Below are 15,552 nucleotides of genomic sequence, written 5' to 3'. Positions count from 1 at the left end.
GAGTAGACGGTGCTCATGGTGCCTCGTCCAGACAAGTAACCCAGAAAGAGGAAGCATGAGAGCCCCCGAGCCCTAATGCGAGGCAGGGTGCTCTGGGCGCCACCCAAATCTAAGACTTACTGAGTTCAAATGACAAAAGGAGCGGCGAGGCTCGTCGCACCATGCTTCCCGTGCCGGTGTTCCTTCTTCCTTAGTCAGGCGATGCCAATTATGCGACAACATTTGGCTCCTCAAAGCCGAGGTCATCCTCCGAGCTCTGTGGTTGTTGTCATCGTCGTGGTCGCGGTTGCGGCGAGGTTGTTCCTGACCCCGACCACCTCGCCCGCGGTCTGCTCCACGATCACGAGCACCGCCGACCTTCCTCACGCTTCCGGCCGCTGGGGTCATCGCGGTCGCCCTCGCGACACCCCTGACGATGATCCCCAATGAAGTAATGGACCTCCCGACAATTCTCAAGGCCTTGCCCCTTGAGCGATGAAGAGGACACGACTTACCTGCACCTTCCTCGGTGGCTTCGACCTTCTCCTTGACAGCCACCAGCGCGCCCCGCTGCGGCTTGGGGCTCTGTCACTAGGACGAGCTCGGCCTTCCACTTCTTCGCCTTCTTAGTGGTAAAGATGACGGCATGCGGGGAGACCTTGGGGATCATGTTGGGGACCTAGCAGAAACATTGAATGAAACGTTGTATCGCCCCCTTCTTTTGCTTGACGACATGGAGAGTCCATGTCGGGGCGCACGAAGGTGCCCTGGAAGTTGGCCACGAACTGGCGTAGAGGTCGGCCCACAAATCCACGAAGCACGGTGGGAGGTTCATAAAGCCAACATCAGGCGAAGCCCTTCATGGCCATGGGGAACCGGTTGGCCATGACGTTCTCGGCGCACCCGGTCGCCTAGATGGCAGTGTTGTATAGCTAGAGGAACTCCGCAAGGTCGACCATCATACTTTTGTGCCAAGTCAAGGCGGAACTTCCCCAGCCAGGCGATGCATGGGAGCTCCAAGGTGAATGCTTGGCAGCCCCCCCACCCCCCCACACACACAGAATGGGATCTCACGGTTGTGGCTCCTCCGCAATTCCACCGTCGGGGCCAAGGAGGCCTTGTCCTCATCAGCTCTCGACACGCTCCTTCTGTCCCGGAATGACTGCCCGAGTGTCATGGACCCACCCCATCTCGAGGACGACGTCGCGTAGATCCCCGGTGCGTTCTGCCACAAAGGTGGTGCCCAAACGATGAGGTCCCACCTGCACCCCTCCTATCTTGGTAGGCGAGTGACTTAGTGCGGGAGGGAGCGAAGCAACCGTCTGCACGAAGCGGGAATGGTCACGCCTCAAAGTGTTGTGAGTCCTAGTCGTCAGCGTCCACCAAGTCAGCCACCTCCTGAAGTCGCAGCCCCACGGGGATGTTTTCCTCCAAGGGCACGAGAGGATGCCTAAGTGTGTGTGCGGCGTGCAACGCCGATGCCAGCTACCCTAAGTCCAGCCAGGGCCGGGGTAGCTGGTTCCTGTTAGCGGAAGCTTGCTTGCCGATCAGAGCTGCGAGCTTCGATGGGGACCCGTTGGCTCCGCCCAATAGGGCCTCTTGGCTGGGATGGGCTGAGCAGACCGGAGGCGGCAGCTGCTACCGCTGCTCGTGATCCGATATGGTCAAAGAAGATGGCCCGAAAACGACCTAAAGCCTTAACCCCCTACCTGGTGCGCCGGATGTCGACGAGTGATCGTCGATGTCGAAGATCGGGGAGATCCCGTTTTAGAGATTCGGCTAGGGGTCAAACACTTCATATCACTTCAGATATGGAGGCTTAGTTTATCCAGGTTCAGGCCACCGAGAAGGTGCCTGCGTGTGTGTTCTTGCTAAGGCGTGCGTGTGTGTGACATGTACGTCCAGTCCACCTGCCCGCACGGAAGTGTTGCTGAAGTTAAAGAGGGTGACGTCCCATCACGTTTTGACAAGTGGCAGCCCTCAACGTATGAGAGACGTGCGGCGTGCCTCTTCGTCATTGTCATGAACCTACAGCTTAGGCCACTGTAGAGTCGCCGGGCCTCCCCACTGCGTACAATCAACCACAAGACCCTGAGGACATCCCTGCCAGCCCGGAAAACTAGCCAGGAGGTCTTCCCGAGAAGGTGTGCAAGCCTGCAAGCATGCTCGGGTGGAGTCCCTGGGGGTTCGTTATGCCTGGGCTGCGCATGTGCATAGGCCCCGAGCACCCAACTCCGGGGCCACGCTGGGCCGAGCTCAGACCACGCCATGGATCCAAGGGACCCCGTCCCCCGTATCTCTGGCAGTGTGGCGCTTGTAGGTTTTTACAAAAAAATGACTATTAGTTGGGTTTTTAAAAATTGGTTTTCTTATGTTTTTGTAGAACTAGATTATACTTACCCACGATTTGGTTAGATAGCCCAAACAAGTTTTAAGGTGGTTACACCAGATATCACGTTTTAAGAAATCCAGTTCTACACAATCCCCGTATCCAAACAGCCCCTTAGAGAAGCCCAGAAAAGAAATAACTAACTGACACCTTTCTGTACCAAAATACTAGGCACTTGGAAACATTTTTTGCAGCAAGCAGAAACTACCTACCTCATATAACTTTCTGGGCTCTGCAAATTTCACATGCGAGCTTACTAGTAAAGCTATGGATGTAAGCAACTCCATTGCACAAGTTCTTCAAAAACAACATATTTACTTACTCAGCGGTGAAGCTTTGACTTTTATCCAAATATTTTCACCAAATTACGGACCTTGCAACTTTCCGATTATTTATTGTCAATTTAAGTCAACAGTTGTCAATTCCAATAGGGAAAGAATGCTTGCCATTACAATATTCCTCAATCAAAATTGCATGAATTTCACAACCAATGTCATTGACAGTGGCAAGACATCAAATTTAGTGAGTGTATGTGTTGGACAAATTAAACTCCGCCTATGTTGTCTCAACATAGCCGGTCCCAACCCCGGGTAAAGGAGGAGGGTTGTGATAGGCTTGGCGAGCCAACGTAAAAACTCAGCCACTCTTACGGAGATGAACCCAAAAGATTCTCGTTGGGGTGTAACCCTCTCAGCGACACGCCACATTGGAACTCGGGTGTAGTGCCAAATGGGCAAGGGCCGGGCCGTCACCCCCCCTCCCCCCGGCGCGCCGTATCTTGACCTGGATACCGTGGCAAGTGAGCGAGGATCGGGTTGTCGTATCCTTAGTGGCGCGCTACATCGGCGCCCGGATCTAGTGGAAAATGAGCAAGGGTCTTCGCATTTGACTCGACGAGTGCGAAGAGTAAGGAAGTTAGCCGAGCCTAGGAGGATCCGCTTAGGTAGCTGGAACGTAGGGTCTCTAATAGGGAAGCTTAGGGAGCTAGTTGATGCAGCGGTGAGGAGAGGTGTTGATATCCTTTGCGTCCAAGAAACCAAATGGAGAGGACAGAAAGCGAAGGAGGTGGAGGATACCGGCTTCAAGCTGTGGTACACGAGGACGGCTGCAAACAGAAATGGCGTAGGCATCTTGATCAACAAGAGCCTCAAGTATGAAGTGGTAGACGTCAAGAGACGTGGGGAGCGAATTATCCTGGTCAAGTTGGTCGTTGGGGACTTAGTTCTCAATGTTATCAGCGCGTATGCCCCGCAAGTAGGCCACGATGAGAACACCAAGAGGGAGTTCTGGGAAGGCCTGGAGGACATGGTTAGGAGTGTACCGATTGGCGAGAAACTCTTCATAGGAGACCTCAATGGCCACGTGGGTACATCTAACACAGGTTTTGAAGGGGTGCATGGGGGCTTTGGCTATGGAATCAGGAATCAAGGAGAAGATGTCTTAAGCTTTGCTCTAGCCTACGTTACACGGATACTTGGATACGTATCGGATAAGCAATACGGGGATATGCCCGATACGCCAATTTTCTGAAAACATGGATACGGCGATACGTTTAGATATTACATATATTAATTATTAAAAATATCGGAAACAAAATAGAGCTTCTAGGTCAAAGCATGCCTCAATAGGATTATTCCCTTTGTTTTCTTGCACTTGGTCCACTTTCATTAATTGGCAGTGGGATTTTCCCGGGCTTGTTGTTCCAATCAGTGCATCGACTCTCTCTTGCTCACCTTTCAATTGAACAAGAACATTGTTTTGGCATGAACTCACGCCCATGTTGGGTATCTTCAAAAGGTACGCCTTTACTATTGAGGGGATTTCACATCAAACGAGCGGTTTCAGGTATCCAAAAAGTATCACAGAAGTATCCTAGGAGTATCAAACATTATTTTCTTCTTTTTAAATCAAAAAATCGAGCGATACTTACGGGATACGTATCGGGCCGTATCGGGGCAGTATTCGGCATACGCACACTTTCTGAAGTATCCACGCAATGTAGGCTCTAGCCTACGACATGATCGTAGCTAACACCCTCTTTAAAAAGAGAGAATCTGGTGACTTTGGTCTAGCCAGATTGATTTCATCCTCTCGAGAAGAGAAGATAGGCATGCGTGCCTAGATTGTAAGGTGATACCAGGAGAGAGTGTTGTCCCTCAGCATAAGCTGGTGGTTGCGGACTTCCACTTTCGGATTCATGTTCAAGGGGGAGGTAGCTCAGGCGTTCAAGGAGAGGGTCATTAAGGAGGGCCCTTGGGAGGAAGGAGGGGATGCAGAAAATGTGTGAATGAAGATGCGATCTGCATTCGTAAGGTGGCCTCGGAGGAGTTTGGAGTGTCCAGGGGAAGGAGAAGCGAAGCTAAGGACACCTGATGGTGGAACGATGATGTCTAGAAGGCGCTTAAGGATAAGAATGTTTCAGACGCCTATACCTGGATAGGAGTGCAAACAACATAGAGAAGTACAATATGGCGAAGAAGGCCGCAAAGCGAGCTGTCAGTGAAGCAAGGGGTCGGGCGTATGAGGACCTCTACCAACGGTTAGGTACGAAGGAAGGCAAAAGGGACACCTATAAGATGGCCAAGATCCGAGAGAGGAAGACGAGGGATGTTGGCCAAGTCAAATGCATCAAGGACGGAGCAGACCAACTCCTGGTGAGGGATGAGGAGATTAAGCATAGATGGTGGGAGTACTTCAACAAGTTGTTCAATGGGGAGAGAGAGTTCTACCATTGAACTAGACAACTCCTTTGATGAGACCAGCAGGCGTTTTGTGTGGCGAATCCTGGAGTCTGAGGTCAAGGAGTCACAAGGGAATACAAGGAGATATCCCATGGTGTATGCTCTTTGCGGATGATGTGGTGCTAGTTGACGATAGTCGGATGGGGTCAATAGGAAGTTAAGAGTTATGGAGACAAACCTTGGAATCGAAAGGTTTTAGGCTTAGTAGAACTAAAACCAAGTACATGAGGTGCGGGTTTAGTACTACTAGGCGCGAGGAGGAGGTGAGCCTTGATGGGCAGGTGGTGCCTCAGAAGGACGCCTTCCGCTATTTGGGGTCAATGTTGCAGAAGGATGGGGGTATTGATGAAGATGTGAACCATCGCATCAAAGCCGGATGGATGAAGTGGTGCCAAGATTCTGGCATTCTCTGTGACAAGAGAGTGCCACAAAAGCTAAAAGGCAAGTTCTACAGGACGGCGGTCCAACCCACAATGTTGTATGGCGCTGAGTGTTGGCCGGCTAAAAGGCGACATGTTCAACAGTTAGGTGTGGTGGAGATGCGCATGTTGAGGTGAATGTGTGGCCACACGAGGAAGGACCGAGTCCGGAATGATGACATACGAGATAAGAGTTGGGGTAGCACCAATTGAAGAGAAGCTTGTCCAACTTCTTCTAAGATGGTTTGGGCATATTCAACATAGGCCTCTAGAAGCTCCAGTGCATAGCAGACGGCTAAAGCGTGCGGATAATGTCAAGAGAGGTCGGGGTAGACCGAATTTGACATGGAAGGAGCCCGTAAAGATGGATCTAAAGGATTGGAGTATCACCAAAGAACTAGCTATGGACAGGGGCGCGTGGAAGCTTGCTATCCATGTGCCAGAACCATGAGTTGATCGCGAGATCTTATGGGTTTCACCTCTAGCCTACTCCCAACTTGTTTGGGACTAAATGCTTTGTTGTTATTGTTGTTTATGTGTTGGACAAATTAAAGTTTAATTAGGAAAAGTATTAACTCTATATACACCCTTGTCAAAATATCATGTGGTAATGAGTGCTTACTGGAAATCCTCGTTTCCAATTAACCAAGAGGTTTCTAAACAATCTGAAAGAAAATGGCAAATGTTGGAGATGGTATTTCCTATGTCAGATACAAATCAATCAATCTGCCAGATACAGAAAAGGCAATACTTCGCCAAATAGTGGAAACACAATTCAGTGATTATTTGTCTTTCATGTGTCTAGTGACCGTAGTTCGGTCAAATCCCAAAACTTTGCAGAGATGTAGCCCTATATCTCATTATTATTTGGAACTTCCAAAGACTTACGCATGATTTTAACGGACTTTACACCAATTTGAAGTTTCACAAGATACACCACCTTATGTTTGTACAATCTGCAATGTACTCCATAGCTGACTTAGGTTTTGCATTAGCGACCTACCAACTATCCCTCAAATAAATTTTGTATCGAGTAGAAGAAAGGTGCTTAGAACGACATAGATGACCAGGAAAATTGTTTTAGTGTTCAAAACTAGAATAGCTAAACAGGTTTCTTCCACATTGAATGATTAGCAACTGATTAGGGAATATAACCCTAAGGCTATAATATGCTTAGAAAGAGATGTAATAATCTAGCTACCCCTGTGTACTAAGACTCTGAGTGTCACACATGTTGTTAGGACATCAGAAGAAGGATGGTGCAATTGTTCAATGTGACTAGTTGATCGAATGGTTGGTAAACCCAATAGTAAGCAAACGGAACTGTCTTTAGTACTTGTATAGTCCTCTCATGTATATCACATAAAAAAGGAAGAACATGTGTATCTTACAGAAGCAACAGCAACAGGGAAGAGGAGAAAATGAACAACATTTCACTCTTTTAATTGCATACCTACCAGCTTAAGGGCCTTTTTGATTCGTAGGATTTTCAAAACGTAGAAATAGGAAAAACATAGGATTAGAGTGCCATGTCGTTTTGAATCCTACAGGATTGTACGAGTGTTTGATTGTGCATAGGAAAAACGTAGGGTTCTTTCAAAGAGGTTTGAGTGGATGGAAAATTTCCTATGAAATCTAGTGCAAATGAATCCTATGGAAAAATTCCTATGGTTTACAATCCTATGAATCAAACAACCCACATAGGAAAAATTCCCAAGGATTAGAATCCTCCAAAATTCCTTTGAGAATCCTTTGAATCAAAGAAGCCCTTACATGGTGAAATAAAATTTAGAAAGCTGCTCTAACAATCAGCAATCTCCAAACAAGACGAACAAACATCCAAACTCGTCTTAGCAAACGGGTTATAGGATTCTACATAAGCATCACATATGTACCAAATGCAATCCCTTACATCCAGCACAAACGTCAAATCATTATTTACACAGTATCATCAACCCACAAGACCCGACCAAGTCGGCACCAGCAGCCCTAATGTACTAAACCTAAACCCGCAACAAAATAGCAACCTACCGATGCCCAACCAGCCAAACCCCGCAAGGAAGGACCGGGCTACATACTTACCAGAAGTCCAAAACCCCAGTGCGCGCGCACACACAAATACACACACACCGCGACCGAACATTAATCCACTCTACCATCAGATATGTTTAAGGAAAGCGGGGAGGAATTGTGGGTCACCAGGAGGAAGCAGACGGCGATGAAGATGACGACGCCGAGAGCGAGGGGGTCGGAGCCGGGAGGGGGCGGCTGACGACTGCGAGACTGCTGAGGGGATAGTGATGGCGACGGCGTAGGCAGGCGCTGGCGCGGCGTGAACTCGGCGGTGACGTCTGACATCGGGAGAGGATAGTTCGCGATCTCAGATTAGGGTTCTGGGCTCGGCGATGGGCAAACCGGGCAGAGGGACGAAGAAGGAACCAAAAGTTGTGCGATTGTGACGTGCTGGTCTTAGGGCATCTCCGCCGTTCGCCCCCGACAACCCCCCCCCCCCCCCACCCCCCACCCCTCACCCCCCACAAGGGCAAAAAATCGCCCGGGCGCAAAAATTACTCAAATTTAACGCAAACATCAGCGAGTTCGTTCAAACTTAAACATATTTTACAAAAAAAGAAAAAAAACTACCGCGGGCTACCCCGCCGTCTCCCTCGCCGCCCGCCCACGCGGTTCTACATGCCGAGGAGGCTGTAGAACCGCGTGTAGTCACCGCCGTCGTCGTCATCGTCGCCGCCCCCGCCTACGCCTCCGCCGTCCCTGCTGCATCCCTCCCCCGGTTGGCGCGGCGGGTTGGACGGTCCGGGGGCGGCGGCGTCGTCGTCGTCGTCGCTGTCGAGGACCACGACGTCGTGCTCGTCCTCGCGCCCACGCTTGCGGGCGGCGATCTCCTCCAGGGCCCGGCGATGCCGGACCATCTCGTCGCGGAGGTAGTCGTCCCGCGCCCACCGCATGGCGTCCTCGTCGGAGAAGCCGCGCCGGGCTATCTCCTCGTACTCCGCGGGGAGGCCGGGCTCCGGCTTGAGCTCGACGAGGACGAAGCGGCCGGTGGGTGGAGAGGCGTTGGCGCCGATGCGGACGCCGGAGCTGCGGGTGCGCGCGCTGGCCGGCGTGCCCTGGCGCTCCGGCTTGACGGGGCGGAGGCAGGGCGAGCCACCGGACGAGGAGGAGGACCCCCCGGTCTCCATGCGCCTCGGGGTCCAGGAGCTTCCCCGGCGGCGTGAGAAGGAAGGGGGAGCGGGGTACTCGAGGCGCGGCGTGTTGCCGCTCTCGATGTACTCGAGGACGGCCTCCAACGTGCGCCCGGGCACGCCCCACCACCGACGCCGGCCGGCGGCATTGAGCCTGCCGGAGGGCACGACGCCGTTGGTGGCCTCGAGCTGCTGGGCGTGACGGCGGCGGAAGTAAGGGTCCCAGAGCGGGCTGTCGAGGACGTACCGTGGCTCCTCCCTCGTCGCATGCGGCAGGTTCGAGCGGATGCGTGCGATCTCCGCACGCCGTGCCGCGCCGGTGGGTACCGGGGGCACTGGCACGCAGCCCGCGCTGATCCTCCACGCCTCGGGCACCCGCATGTCCGGCGGGACCGGGTACTCGTCCTCGTAAAGGAGGCGAGCCTCGTCTTCATTGTGACGCCCCCGATTCAATCGTACACTAATCATGCACGCAAACGTGTACGATCAAGATCAGGGACTCACGGGAAGATATCACAACACAACTCTAAAACATAAATAAGTCATACAAGCATCATAATACAAGCCAGGGGCCTCGAGGGCTCGAATACAAGTGCTCGATCATAGACGAGTCAGCGGAAGCAACAATATCTGAGTACAGACATAAGTTAAACAAGTTGCCTTAAGAAGGCTAGCACAAACTGGGATACGGATCGAAAGAGGCGCAGGCCTCCTGCCTGGGATCCTCCTAAACTACTCCAGGTCGTCGTCAGCGGGCTGCACGTAGTAGTAGGCACCTCCAGTGTAGTAGGGGTCGTCGTCGACGGTGGCGTCTGGCTCCTGGGCTCCAGCATCTGGTTGCGACAACCAGAAAGAAGGAAAGGGGAAAAAGGGGGAAGAAAGCAACCGTGAGTACTCATCCAAAGTACTCGCAAGCAAGGAACTACACTACATATGCATGGGAATATGTGTAAGGAGGCCATATCGGTGGACTGAACTGCAGAATGCCAGAATAAGAGGGGGATAGCTAGTCCTATCGAAGACTAAGCTTCTGGCAGCCTCAGTCTTGCAGCATGTAAGAGAGAGTAGATTGAAGTCCTCCAAGTAGTATCTCCAAGTAGCATCTCCAAGTAGCATCTCCAGGTAGCATCTCCAGTAGCATCGCAGTAGCATAATCCTACCCGGCGATCCTCCCCTCGTCGCCCTGTGGAAAAGCGATCACCGGGTTGTCTGTGGAACTTGGAAGGGTGTGTTTTATTAAGTATCCGGTTCTAGTTGTCATAAGGTCAAGGTACAACTCCAAGTCGTCCTGTTACCGAAGATCACGGCTATTCGAATAGATTAACTTCCCTGCAGGGGTGCACCAACTTACCCAGCACGCTTGATCCCATTTGGTCGGACACACTTTCCTGGGTCATGCCCGGCCTCGGAAGATCAACACGTCGCAGCCCCACCTAGGCAAAACAGAGAGGTCAGCACGCCGGTCTAAACCTAAGCGCGCAGGAGTCTGGGCCCATCGCCCTGAGCACACCTGCACGTTGCGTGGGCGGCCGGAAGCAGACCTAGCCTAGCAGGCGTTCCAGTCCAATCCGGCGCGCGCCGCTCCGTCGCTGACGTCTGAAGTGCTTCGGCTGATACCACGACGCCGGGATACCCATAACTACTCCCGCGTAGATGGTTAGTGCGTATAGGCTCGTAACCAACTCAGATCAAATACCAAGATCTCGTTAAGCGTGTTAAGTATCCGCGAACGCCGAACAGGGCCAGGCCCACCTCTCTCCTAGGCGGTCTCAACCTGCCCTGTCGCTCCGCCACAAAGATCCACACAGAGGGCCGTCGGGACAAAGGTCCTTTCAGCCCCCAATCCGTGAATCACTCGCGGGTACTCTTCGAGCTGACCCGACTTTAGTCACCATCTGTATAGTATGTATGTATGTATAGTATATACCCGTGATCACCTCCCGAGTGATCACGGCCCAATAGTATAGCAAGGCAGACTGACAAGAATGTAGGGCCAATGATGATAAACTAGCATCCTATGCTAAGTATTTAGGATTGCAGGTAAGGTATCAACAGATGTAGCAACAATGTCAGGCTATGCATCAGAATAGGATTAACGGAAAGCAGTAACATGCTACACTACTCTAATGCAAGCAGTATAGAGAAAAGAGTAGGCAATATCTGGTGATCAAAGGGGGGGCTTGCCTGGTTGCTCTGGCAAGGAGGGGGTCATCTTCGATGTAGTCGAACACACGGACATCGGCAGCGGTCTCGGAGTCTACCGGAAAGGAGTAGCGGAGGGGGAACATAATAAATAACATAGCAATCAAATGCAACACAAAGCAAGACGCGGCAATACGCGGTGCTAGGTATGTCCTAACGCGGTATTATGTGATACCGGCGAGGGGGAAACATCCGGGAAAGTATTCCCGGTGTTTCGCGTTTTCGGACAGATGAACCGGAGGGGAAAAGTTGCGTGTTTGCTATGCTAGGGATGTGTGGCTGACAAACGGGCTGCGTACCCGGATTCGTCTCGTCGTTCTGAGCAACTTTCATGTAGAAAGTATTTTAATCCGAGTTACGGATTAAAAGATATGATTTTCTGAAGATTTTATTAATTCCTGGTATTTAATTAATTATTTAAATTAATTCGAAAATGAATTAATGACATCAGCATGATATCATGCTGACGTTAGTAGTCAACAGAGTTGACTGGGTCAAACTGACATGTGGGTCCAGTGGGACCCACCTGTCATACTCTGTTTAGGTTAATTAGGCCTTAGTTAAACTAAGTACTATTTAATTAAACTAACTGGTTAATTAGCTTAATTAAACATGATTAATTAACTTAATTAATTCACTACTTAATTAATTAATTAATTATAAATTTTATTGATTCATTTTTTTTATTTTTAATAGTTCTGGGGGCTGGGCCCCGGCTGTCATTGGCCCCAGGGGCCTAAGCGGGCGCAAGGGCTTGCGGGCGTGCGGGCTAACGGGCGCAGGGGCGCCTGGCGCGAGGCGAGCCCAGAGGCTGCTCGGGCGAGGCCATGGACGAAGCCGCCGGCGCCCACGACGCCGGCCAGGAGAGGCGGCGGAGGGCCGCGGGTGGCGCGGTGGTGGAGGTAGTGGCGGGGCTGGCCGGAGCGGCTCACAAGGAGGGGAGGTGAGGCGAGGCGCGCGTCGGGAGTGCGAGCGCGCGTGCGCACGACGGCTATGGTCGCGGTCGTCGAGCGGGAACCCAGGGGAAGGAGGAGGAGAGGTGCTCACGGGGGGGCGCGTAGGGTCCAGGGCAACGAGGGGCGAGGAGGAGGACGGAGACGATGCAGCGGAGGGGAAGCAGGCCGGCGGTGAGGTCCCGGCGAGGTGTGGGGCTCCGGGCGGCGATGATGGCCGGCGACGGCGGGGCTGAGGAGGAAGTCCAGCACGGGGCGGCATCGTTCGGGGGGGGGGGGTGCTGGCGTCGGGGTCGAGCGGCTCCGGGCTCAGGGCGTTTCCGACGGGGAGGAGGGTGAGGAGGCGGCGCCGGTGAGGTAGAAACGGGGCGTCGGGGTCGCCGCGTCCAGGTCGGGGAGAGGGTGGTGAGGGTTGGTGGAGCCGGCGAGGAGTCACGGACGGAGCAACGACGGCATGGGCGATGAGGGGGCCGCTCCGTCGAGGAGGGTCTCCGGGGGGGGGGGGGGCTTGCTGTCCCGATCTAGATCCGGTCGGGGGGGAAAGAGGAGCGAGGGTGTCATTTCCCCGATCCAGATTGGATCGGGAATGGGGAGGAGAGAACGAGGGAGTGGGGGAAGTGGGGCGGTTAGGGTTAGCGGGGGAGTGGGGGTTAAGGCGGCGGGATGGGCCGGCCAGTTGTGGCCGGTATCGGCCAGCTGGGCCGAATGGCCCAGGGAGAGGGGGCTTTGCCCCTTTTTTGTGTTTACTGTTTTGTCTTCTCCTTTTCCTTATTTTCTTTTCTATTTTATTTCTAGTTTCTTTTACTTTTAGTTTTATAAAAATTACCACTAGTGCCCAAATTTGTATTTATCACCAAACTACTGTAAGATTAATTCTTAACCCATAATAAAATAGTTTTAGCATTTTATAAATTCTAAAATAGTTTTAGCATTTTATAAATTCACTGGGCATTTGTTTAATTGTTTTCACTACTGTTTTAATCATTTTAGAGCCTTTAAACATTTTATGAAAGTTTGGTTTCTCCACCATAATTACTTACGATTTATTTGACACAACCCAAACATTTTAGTTTTGATATTTGAAAATTTTACTGTTTGCCTATATTTTAAATTTTAATTTGAATCGTTTTTGAGCTAACTCGAGTTTATCAACAGTAGCCGAGGTGACGTGGCATCGTTAACGCGAGATTATTGTAGCCTAATTATCCGGGCGTCACAATTCTCCTCCACTACAAGAAATCTCGTCCCGAGATTTAGGAGCGGTTATAAGGGGGAAGGGATCTGGTTACGAAACTCTAACGATTCTTCTCGGTCATAGTTGCTCTTCTCGAAGAGGTCGATCCGTTACATTGACGTCTTTATTTCTGTGCTTCAGGTCATCATGGTGAAGTCGTCCTTTTCTTCGGGAACTCCAACGTACTTACGAATAGGTAAGGGGCAGCTCGGCTACGACAGAATGCTTATGAGAGAGACAATCTGGGGTTAACCCATGAATGAGCATAAGAGTATCTCTTGAGTTGAACTAATAAAATATGTCGAGGGTAAGGTACGAAGGTACAATAAGAGGTTCCAAGCGGATAGATAGTTTCTCGAAGTCTGAACCGGAGTGAGAAAGGGTTTCAGAGCAACGAGAGTAAGTATTGCGTCTGATACCAGAATAGAGCATTAGGAAGGTGGCCCGTGAATTAAATATGAAGCCAAGCGTGGGAAATAACCATTAGTAACAGGGCTGTACAGGAGAGTCAGGTTTTGATCCTGTGGAACTGTGGGTTATGGGCCCACCATGTGGTTAAAAGTAGGAAGGGTGTTGACTCTTGCACAGTCATGATAGCAAGACATGTCAGAGGGTAGCCTATCAGTTATGTCGACAACAATGTCGGTACCAAGGGCGAGGGACGAAGAGAACCATTTTCCTGCTCGTTGAACGAGGCGGACCAGTAGGCAAAGTTCTCGTCCATCGGTGGTTACCGAAATGTCACCAACAAAAGCAACAGGGTCTCACTGGCAGAGTTGTACACCGAGGTGTTTACATAAGCAGGAGAATATTACTGCTCAGATCATATAGATCACAAGAAAGGTTAAATCAACAATGGAAGGAAAATATGATCATCAGATTAAACAGAACAATGGAAAGGAAAATATGTTTAAACACATATTTCAAGGGTATATCCTCCCCAAGGACAAGCAGAGCATGATATCCATGTCAGGATATAATGTAGAAAACTCTTTAGGTAGGGGAGAGGATTCTCATGATATTACCCATACAACGGTGTTAGGATAATTGATAAATAAAATTTAGCATCGTGCTTCAAATGTTCCTGTTGAAAATCGGAGTACCATTGACATGCTTCGAGATAGCATTGACATGGTCTTCAGGTGAAGATTAGACTTTGGAAACACGAAGGATCCATCAGGAATAACTTGTAGAATAAGTCTTACAATTTCCTCCAGGAAGAATGGTTGTCCTTGCAAAAGAAATTATAACGATAGGTCCTCCAGCCAGGGGGGGTGCTAGGCATGACATCATGTTACCGGGTCATCAAAGGACAAACAACATAACTCCTGGAAAGTTGTCCCAACCATCATATCTGACCGAGATTCAGATCCAATTGGTGTCATGATGCCTCGGACTCAGGATGTCCGAGAAGAAAAGGCGCAACACAAATCGTTGAAATGGCATTGCAAGATTCTCGGGAAATGAACTATGGGAGCGGGTTCCTGAAACAATAGTTCATCATTAAACCAAGGAGAGGTGAGGAGGTGGCTGATTGACTCAGCGACAATTCATTGAGATTTTCAAAAGATGGATTTCCACAATTAAGTGAACAAGGAGATAACATTTGTCAGATCAAATGATATAAGGAAGTATGCTCAAGGTAAACATACACAATTAACATTGGTTGAAAGGTGCGCCCGAAATATGGGTTGGGTTGCATGACCAATGTCAGAATGGTGATTCAATAATCAATAGCCTAAGAATGAACTTGCGACCATTAACTAAAAAAAATAGGGTTGCTAGAAGGAAAGAATCCAAACAACACCCTTCACTTGTTGGAATTAACACGGGGGCCAAGAAAGAATGGTGATGGTGAGAAGTATTTCTATGTCAAGAATTCTCAAGAAGTGGAACAATTCTCAGAACATTCTTGACATAAAGGATGGTAATACTCCAAGGTAAAGAAGAAAAATTGTTGGATAGCAAGGAACTCAAGGTATAACACCAAGCATGAACAAGCTTGTGTTGGTGGGAAGGCAATAAGGTGGTCGATGATAATACAATTCATCGAGGGCAAGGATGGTATTTCTCATCATGAATTCAATTGATATCTTGGATGAGCTCAGAATGTTGATGATCACGACACCTTTGTCGCGAGAGTTCATGAAGATGTAATCGATCGGCGACGACATCAAGTCAAAGTAATGATGAAGTGAAAGGTTATTGGAACCAAGGGTACGACACAACTCGAAACCAAGCTTGTTGTTCAAGGCGAAATGGTATGACGATGAGGATCGACGTAAGGTTAGTTCAGCGTCGAAAATTGTGCTCCGAGAAGAAGGACCGGGTAGCACAGTTAAAATCATCACGACAATGATATAGCCAAACAGGCTAGGAATGGCGTGATCGGGTACAAAATCGTACTTATAGAAGCTTACTGAAGAGTTGTT

At 50.2% G+C, this 15,552-nt stretch overlaps 1 protein-coding gene across 4 annotated transcripts in view; it reads right to left on the bottom strand.

Annotated features, from left to right (window-relative positions):
* Positions 1–7,990, bottom strand: part of LOC543352 (erlin-2-B) — a 24,518-nt gene extending 16,528 nt beyond the window's left edge. For 3 of the 4 annotated variants that reach the window (XM_044513578.1, XM_044513580.1, XM_044513579.1), the window contains exon 1: positions 7,728–7,986. In XM_044513578.1, the coding sequence (XP_044369513.1) occupies positions 7,728–7,886 (159 nt within the window). In that variant the 5' untranslated portion in view covers positions 7,887–7,986. Of the gene's footprint in view, positions 1–7,727 lie in introns of all 4 variants that reach the window. The other variant, XM_044513581.1, reaches the window with a different exon arrangement.
* Positions 7,991–15,552: the final 7,562 nt, after the last annotated feature.

This window comes from Triticum aestivum, chromosome 4B (assembly GCF_018294505.1).
Source record: "Triticum aestivum cultivar Chinese Spring chromosome 4B, IWGSC CS RefSeq v2.1, whole genome shotgun sequence".
NCBI lineage: Eukaryota > Viridiplantae > Streptophyta > Magnoliopsida > Poales > Poaceae > Triticum > Triticum aestivum.
This window is presented reverse-complemented; position numbering and strand designations above follow the sequence as displayed.